Source organism: Zingiber officinale, chromosome 3B (genome assembly GCF_018446385.1).
Source record: "Zingiber officinale cultivar Zhangliang chromosome 3B, Zo_v1.1, whole genome shotgun sequence".
Lineage (NCBI taxonomy): Eukaryota > Viridiplantae > Streptophyta > Magnoliopsida > Zingiberales > Zingiberaceae > Zingiber > Zingiber officinale.
The window spans coordinates 32,400,179-32,408,916 of record NC_055991.1 but is presented as its reverse complement, the minus strand read 5'-3'; the positions used below and the strand labels follow the sequence as shown (position 1 = coordinate 32,408,916).

Genomic DNA, 8,738 nt, shown 5'->3' with positions numbered 1-8,738 from the left:
CTCTCCTCCTCCCCCTCCCGAAACTGATTTGAACATCGGAATAACTAAGCTAAAACACCCTTTGCCCTTATTCTAAATCTCTTTTTTTTTTTTTTTGTCTCTCAGGCTTTCAGACACTCTAGTTGATTTTGCTCACTTTCTCCTCTTCCTTGAAGATTCGACGACTTTATCAATTTAGAAAATAACTCATTGATGACTCATCTATCAACGGTATCAAACAGAAACATGAGAATCCATTTGGACTTCTCGTATTTATGTAACGACCTATTTGAGAGTTGTCTACTCATGGTGGCAAAGGTGAATACGCTTATCCCTAACCCCCCGTCAATCCGTCCCAGGGCCAACATGAAGAAGGTAAATTACAGACGGCTATTAGCTTTTGAAATAATGACTAACACTTAAGAAAGATATTTACTTCAATTTTATCAAAATTCGAATAGAGTCATCCACTCGGTACTAATATCGAAGATGCATATACAATATCTGAAATAAAAAATAAATTAAAAAAAAAAAATTCTCCCTGAGAGGCCGACGAGACATTTCTTTGCCACCTCCCCCCCCTCTCTCTCTCTCTCTTTCTCTAGGGTTCCATGAGACCTCCATTTCACGTCCTTTCACCTTCCTCTTTGATCCACGCTCTCGCCACCACCGCCTGCGCAAGCGATTAGCCCCAACACGAGGACTCATTGGAGACTTCAGTCGCTCGGTTCCGCTCCCCTTTCAGCTGATGGCCAAGACCAAGCCAGGCAAGAAGGACCTCGATTCCTACACCATCAGGGGCACCAACAAGGTCGTCGAAGGTACAGTCTTGTTTTCTGTGCAATCGGTGTGCTTTTTGATCTGTTACTCTTTCATTTTTTTTAGCTGCTAATTTGTTCTGGAGGCGTGGGGGTTGTATTGTAGTCGGCAACTGCGTGTTGATGCGGCCATCGGAGTCGGACAAGCCGCCGTACGTGGCGAGAGTGGAGAAGATCGAGGCCGATCACCGTAATAACGTGAGGGTGAAGGTTCGGTGGTACTACCGACCCGAGGAGTCCATGGGTGGCCGCCGGCAGTTCCATGGCGCGAAGGAGCTGTTCCTCTCTGACCACTATGACGTGCAGAGTGCGCACACCATCGAGGGCAAGTGTGTCGTCCACACCTTCAAAAACTACACCAAGTTGGAGAATGTGGGCGCTGAGGATTACTTCTGCCGCTTCGAGTACAAGGCTGCCACTGGGGCCTTCACGCCTGATCGCGTGGCAGTGTACGCTTTGCCTTCTTTGGGTGCCTTTCTTGTGTTTGTACTTTTATCTATTGAGTTTGTATTGTTCATGTCAGGTACTGCAAGTGTGAGATGCCTTACAACCCGGATGATCTGATGGTCCAGTGTGACGGATGCAAGGATTGGTAAGTGATTTCAGCTACTCTTCTTTCTTTGCCTAACTTGGCTGTTTTGCTAATCGATGGAAGCTCAGATTTGGAAGTGGAGAAATCACTTGAAAGAAGCTCCTATATTTTGTTGGATTGAGACTAGGTTTGGCTGTGCGAGCATTCTTCAAAGAAGTGATACTGATAGTTTGATAGGGTAACAATCAGGCAATTGATCCAGCATAGCCCCTGCTTCTGCAAATTGCTCACATATGACTGCTCTTTATAAAATAATAAAAATGGAAAAGCAAAATCTCTGGTTCTTGATTCATAGATGGTTTCCGCAAAAAGATGTAGACAAAGGCTGACAACTGAAGAAAACATTTTAAAAAAAAGTCAGTAAAAGAAATACAGTTAATTAACCAAAACATGAATTTCCATTTTTACCCCATGCAAGACTGATAGAAAGTTTGAGAAACGAAGTGAAAATTTATGATATATATCAAATGCAAAATGAAAAATAATAATAAAAAAATTGAGAAAATATTGATGTAAAGGAAAAGGAAAGCTTTAATTCGTGGAGCTTGTTTAAGTTTCTGCTTTTGCTGCACCTTATCACTTATCTGAAGCTAATCCTAGTAAAAGCATCACCTTAAGCTTCATTTCTAATTAGACATTGCAATACTTCTTCTTCATTGGTGTTACTTGAAGGTTAGTTTGCAAGGGAAAAAGAAGAAACTCAGGTAGACGTGTGTGCATGCATATGCAAAACAGAAGTATGACTGATGAGCAAGTAGTTGGAACTCGTGGTTCTTGTCCTTGAACATGAGGATATGATTAGTTTGCATTTCTTGCAAACTGCACTGTTGACTAATTGTTGATTTGTAGGCAAACGTTGATCAGATAGCAAGCTTTGAATTCTTCTCATTCTGCTAGATCTGAACAGCAGCAAAAGGTAGTGTGGATCATCAATTCCTATTTGTTTTCCCTTCCTGATTTCATCCAAGTAAACATTGGATAAATGAAGTCCTGTCAATATCTTCCTTTTTCACGTTACCTTCATTCACACCAGATAAACACACTACAATATGAAAAAATGTTGGAGAAAAAGGTGAATCGGCCACCTTGCTCAATGTTTTTTAAAAAATAATTGTTATATTTAGGCATTTTGTATAATAAGGCCTTGTCAGGGCAATTGCTCAATATTCAAAGTTGGTGGAGTAGCTAGCACAGTTGTGCTACTACTAGAAGTCTAGAATGATGTCGGTTGGTAGAGCATATCAATCAACATGACTAATTCTAGAAGTCTAGAATGATGTCAGATGGTAATCAGTCAACATGTTGGAGGAATACGATGCTTCACCTCCATACTTTTGCATGCTTTACTTTAGCCCAGTTTTTGCTCACTGTGCATCCTTTAAGGTCTCACTGTATTGCCCTTTTCTAATATCTGTTCATAGAGTTGTTTTATTGAAAAAAATGATGATAATCCCTTGCATAAAGGTACTTCTCAAAGCATGGGTGTGAATTTCTTGGTAGACTATGTGAAACTTAAATCCCGTGTCTCAAAGGCTCTAAACAATAATATGGAAACTTTATTATAATACTAAAAATGGTTGGTTGAGAAAAAAACATGGTTCTGTCACGTTAGCTGCCCCTTACGACTATCCCATGCCATTGAGAGGGAACCAAATTGGCAAGTGCATGGACGGGTCCGCAGAGATGATGAAATCCCTTGTTGAGTTTCGACTACAACCATTATCCCATGCACTTACCAATAGAACCAGCCCTCGGGGCCAAAAAAACAAAACAAAAAAAAGGTTAGTTGAAAGCTAGAATGTGTTGTTGTTGGCTACAGATATGTAAATTATATATTATTTTGGTATGATCATCGTATCATATGTTACGTGAATACCCACCTATCAATTGATCTGTCTTTTAGCCACCAACTCATGCAAGGTTATTCCCCTCGAGAGCCTGAGTTTCCCACTGCATATGTTAAAAATCTAATTGCTTTATTTGTTATCTTCAGTAACTGTATAATTTACTTGCCAAGGTTCAAATTCTTGGACACTGTCAATGCAGGAATATTACTGCAGCTTTTATCATTTCACAGGCGCTCTTTCTTTCATTTTATGCAAAATATTTTCTTTGTATCATTTATTCATAAATTCTGTTAATGTGTCCTGTTTGGGCAAACATTTATATGTTTATTAATGCAGAGTCAGTTTGGTTATGAACCTCGTATCACCGCAAGAGTTCATTTATGTTTGTGATAATTGTAATATTAAAATTGATAAATATAAGTTTGTGTTTGGAAGTGAATGATTAATACAAAGCTTTTGGTTTGTTTATCGATAAAACTGTGGCCAAAAGTGGATGATTTTTTTGTTCGTACATGAGCAGCAATTCAGCAAAGCCGACTGATTTGGAATGGAGATTGCTATCTAAATGAATTTTATACCTTCAGGAGATTTATGTTGACCTTATTCCATGATGTGGTTCCAGTTAATGTGATCTGGAGTAATGGTTTCATCCTTTGCTGTGTTTTTGCATGTGATGAAGTCCTATTAGTCATTGTATCTCTTTAACCATCTGTTCTTGGGATTAACCACTTGTATTAGTGGCCAGGGGTTATTCTCTACTTAGTTTCTCTGTCGTTCTGCACTATATACTGGGGTAAATAAATCATTTATGCAAATAGGTTCCATCCACCTTGCATGGGCATGGCAATTGAACAAGCAAAAAAGTTGGAACACTTTCTATGCGCTGACTGTGACACTGAAAATGATGCAAAAAGATCTGCAAATGGATTCCCAGCTTCACCAGTCTCTGAACCCAAGGTGATGTTGGTAGTGTTTATTTGGTCTCCCTTTTTTTTTTGCTCTTAATTAGTAAATCAATTAAATCTTTTTTTTTTTACATGTGTAACCATACATAGAGGTTTCTGGTTCATCATCGTACGCTGATTACACCATGGAAACCTAATATTATTTTAGCAGTTAAGAACTTTAGCACTAGTCTTAATGCTTATGGTACTAATTGCTACAAGATCTCGAGTCTCGATCATCCATGATTATACCTCTGGTATTTTATGTTGAAATAGACCTTTTCTAAGCTCTATGTCGTTGATATTATCTTGCAAAGCATTGTTCTCATCACTTCATGAAAGTTCCAAACTTGCTCTTGTTTTGTAACTAGCAAACTTAAAAGATTTTGATGCGGATTGCCCTTTTTAATTTCATAGCAGTTGCTATAACATAGTCACGAAGCAATTTCAACCTAATGAAACTGATAATATTGAGCATAAAAAGCAACATTGTTACCACAAGTTATTTAGATTCGATCAAATAGGCCTTTGTTGATAGTTGATATCTTTTAAACCTCTGATAGTAATGGTCACACACATATTTTTTTTTGTTAAATTGCTGCAGGCTGAACCTAAAAGGAGGAAGAGGTAATTGCCATTGCTGTTGCTTCAGCTTTCGAGGGGGCAGTTCACCTGCATTTTATGAAAAATCTACTCATCTTGATGGTAGTTTGAGATTGTACAGTGCAGAGAATAGACTATTTGAAAGGAAACCATTACAATATTATGAACTTGTGAAACTGTAAGCTGGTAAGAAATGCAATGAAAAAAGAAATCAGATGTGGGTGTTATCGCCCTCCTCATGTTCGACAATGCTTTATTTAATCAAACCATCTGGAATGCCTTTCGATAATTATGATTTAGCTGTTTGGTGATTGGCTGAGCCTTGTATTGTTCAACAGTCTCTCACAGGTTCTTTTTTTATGGTTTCTAATGTTGAATTTCAAGCATGACTTTCAAACAGTCACAAACGAAAACATATATCAAAATTTCAAGGATTCCTTTACAATCTCACACAGTATCAAATGTGCCTCATCTATAATCTGTACAGATTTGGAACGGCCATCCGATCGACCAAATCAAGTTCCGCGTTCCTGGATTTGCCGTGACGAAGACCGATACATAGGCGAAAAGCGGTACAAAGTATTGCCATCTCTATGCATCAAGGTATCGGAATGAATCATCGAGTTTGGAAATTGTTTCTTGTGTCTTTGATCGCGGTCATAAACACGCTTATCGTCCATCTCATTCTCTTTCTCGTCATCTATTGGCGCCACGTAGACAAAGGGACCCAAGAGCAAGTCATTTAGATTCAAGAGCGGCTCCAACGTCTCCACCACAACTCTCATGTCGGGCCTGAATTTGGGCTTATTGTCGAGACACTGATAAGCTATCGCCGCGGCTTTCTGGGCCCCTTTGGTGGAGTAGTCTCCATCGAGGCTCGGATCCATAACTCGGCCTAACTTGTCAGGCCTGGTGAGGTACGGTTTGGCCCAATCCACCAGATTCACCTGCCGATTCGGCCGGTTCTGATCCACGCAGCGTCTCCCGGCTAGCAGCTCCAGCAGCACCACGCCAAAGCTGTACACGTCGCTCTTAGCAGTGAGGTGGCCTGATGAATACCGAGAGAGATTTATCATTTATAGCAATTTAATTTGCCTTCGTTCAAGGGACAAATGGAAGCCGACCCAAAATCTTACCAGTTAACACGTACTCCGGCGCGGCGTAGCCGTGCGTGCCCATCACGCGCGTGCTCACGTGAGACTCATCGCCTTGCGGACCATCCTTCGCCAGCCCGAAATCCGACAGCTTCGCCGTGTAATCCGAGTCAATTAAAATGTTGGATGCTTTGATGTCCCTGTAGATGACGGGTTTCTCAGCATCGTGCAGGAAGGCCAGGCCTTTGGCGGCCCCCACTGCTATCTTCAACCTTCTTTCCCATGTCAACGAAGCGAGCAGCCCTGCGGCCAGCAATATAATATAATTAACAACAACAATAATTAATTAATTAATTAATTAATTAGATATATAAGTATTGACAAACTACAGACATAGAAATACCTTTAAAAAGATGGTTTTCTAAGCTTCCACGCGGCATGTACTCGTAGACCAGCATCCTGTGATCATCTTCGCAGCAATAGCCGATGAGTTTCACAAGATGCGGATGTCTGAACTGCCCCAGGATCATCACCTCAGCCTGCGATTTGCTTACGATAATTCGGTTGATTCGGTTTTGATTTGATGTTTTCTTTTTTTTTTAATAAATAAATAATATAAATTAGCTCACCAGCCACTCCCGGTGGCCTTGCAGGCCGTGCAAGTCGAGCGACTTGACGGCGACCTCCTGCGGGCGCAGCCCCCGCCGGATGTTGCCGTCCACGAACCCCCTGTAGACCGGCCCGAACCCGCCGGATCCGAGGAAGTTCGACGCCGAGAAGCTCCTCGTCGCGGCCCTCAGCTCCTCGATGCTGAACGCGTGCAGGTTCGAGCCGGCGAGGGTCAACGACAGGTCCTCCGCCGAGAAACCGCCGCTAGTGGTACTAATGCTGCTGTCCTCCCACGAATCCGTCCCGCTCCGGAGCTTCCCCGGTCGCGCTGAGGTGGCGCCGCCGCAGCAACTCGTCAGCAGAGACTTCCACCAATCGTCTGACATGATGATGATCGGAACACTACGACACAGGAAGAGGAGGAACAGAGCTAGGTTTGGTTTATACGAAACTGGCAACAGTATCAAATGACATAAACGCCCTTTCCTGAACAATTTTTTTTTCTCTATATAAACAAAAGAAGAAAAAATATTTTAGATTTAAGTCTGGAGAGAGATCGTGTCATTCTACCAGCTCGGAATCTTCCCTAATTTTGCTTTGTTTCCCTTGATCACATGTTTTGGTGGCTTAAGCTTCAAGAAACAAGTTATTCAATGATCTTTGTCCACTGCGTGTGGTGGCACAGTACACAAGCCTTCTGGCTTTGGTTGGTAATTAGATAGGACCGACGGACAGCATTTGGCAAATCTAAATAAAAATATTCATGACAGAATTGCAAGCACAAATTCAACTTCTAAATTAATTATGAAAATGCTGCGATATTTCTTTAACATTTTTTCCACGGAGAGTAGGAATAGAGTGGCCATCGAGTTGGTAAGAAACAGAGTCGACAGTGGATGATTATTAATTTATTATTGATCTTGTCGGGATGGATCTGATCCATCCGATTAGGGGCTTTTTGAAGTGTCTAGTTTGGAAGTTTCATTTTTTTAAGCACCGTATATTTAATTTATCGGGTCCGATTTGGAAGTTCCATTAAACTTGCTATGTATTTCATCATCTGTAAAATCCGCGTTATTTTTGGTTGGATGGTTGACCACGTCATACTTTAGTTTTGGTGTTAATTTTGTTGAAAAATTAATATTTTAAGTGGTTGCTAAAAGATTAAAAATTAAGTCGAATAGAATCTTAAATTAATCATCACCTTGTATATTAGATTAATTTTTCAAGAAAACGAGACATATAATATTTTTTTTAATCAGCAACAGAAATTTAAACTCACGGTATTATTGATCTTGTAGGGACAAATACTGATTTGATAAGGCGGTTTTTTTTTTCACTAAATTAAAATTTTAGTTCTTTTTTCTCTGTGAATACAGATATTTTTTTATTTATAAAAAAAGTAAATGGTAACTACCGTTATAATAACTTATTATTATTATTATTATTATTATTATTATTATTATTAGTTATAGTTAGAATATTTATTAAAAGGGAAAACATTATTAATTATTAATTCATTATTATTAGTTACTATGAGTACAAAAAGTAATTAATAATTATAGTTATTAAAACTAGTCTATTCTGTCTGAGAGTAATTTTGTCCTATTTAATTATTATTTTTTAAAAAATCGAATCATTTTATGCCATGAGTTCAATCTTTCATTATATCATTATTTAAATAAATTTATTCTATTTTATCAAATCTTTTTTTTAATCTTTTTTATCCCTTAATTAATATATTTATTGATAGTCTAAATATATTTTTATATTATTCTTCATAATTTTTATATTATTAAATCATAATTTTAAACTTTTTCTCTAATATTTTTTATTTTTATCATTCCTCGCATGTATAGAACTCATTTTATATATTTTTTTAATTATAGAGGTATCTTACCTTTCACTCAATTGGCGTTGTTATGTTGCCCAAATAAGTACAACCAAACAAAGTGTTTAGCTATAAAAGTTAAAGGAGTATGTTCTGTTTTTGAAAAACCAATATTATAGAAAATGGAATTTGATCGGTTATTATTGGGAGGGATAAAATAAAAAATAAATATATTTATTCGACAAAATTAAAAAGTTAAATGCGCCTAAGGTGGCGCTTGGTTCACTCTTAGAAATCGAAATGAGAATGAGTATTATAGTATTATGGAATGGGAATGGGTATGAGTTTGAGTATTATTATTAAAAATAATGTTTGGTTAGTTGAATATTTTCAATCGAAATTAACCTAAATTTCCTTTTTT

The 8,738-nt window shown here is 38.5% G+C and overlaps 2 protein-coding genes across 3 annotated transcripts; one reads left to right on the top strand and one right to left on the bottom strand.

The window, feature by feature from the left end:
* The first annotated feature begins 540 nt into the window (after positions 1 to 540).
* Positions 541 to 5,032, top strand: LOC122056335 (chromatin remodeling protein EBS-like). Of its 2 annotated transcripts, XR_006133114.1 has the most exons (6): positions 541 to 800; positions 904 to 1,246; positions 1,321 to 1,389; positions 2,239 to 2,305; positions 4,055 to 4,193; positions 4,785 to 5,032. XR_006133114.1 is itself a non-coding variant. In XM_042618252.1 (5 exons), the coding sequence occupies exons 1-5, from the start codon at positions 728 to 730 to the stop codon at positions 4,809 to 4,811; spliced, it is 651 nt and encodes a 216-aa protein (XP_042474186.1). In that variant the 5' UTR covers positions 541 to 727; the 3' UTR covers positions 4,812 to 5,032. The 2 variants fall into 2 exon arrangements, 1 of the variants encoding a protein (XP_042474186.1); XM_042618252.1 differs by lacking the exon at positions 2,239 to 2,305.
* A 154-nt stretch (positions 5,033 to 5,186) lies between these two features.
* On the bottom strand, positions 5,187 to 7,084 carry LOC122056334 (serine/threonine-protein kinase RIPK-like). The gene is made up of 4 exons (XM_042618251.1): positions 6,507 to 7,084; positions 6,281 to 6,416; positions 5,920 to 6,180; positions 5,187 to 5,831 (listed from the first exon to the last, which is right to left on the bottom strand). Exons 1-4 carry the CDS (start codon positions 6,870 to 6,872, stop codon positions 5,299 to 5,301), a joined length of 1,296 nt encoding a protein of 431 aa, XP_042474185.1. The 5' UTR covers positions 6,873 to 7,084; the 3' UTR covers positions 5,187 to 5,298.
* Positions 7,085 to 8,738: the final 1,654 nt, after the last annotated feature.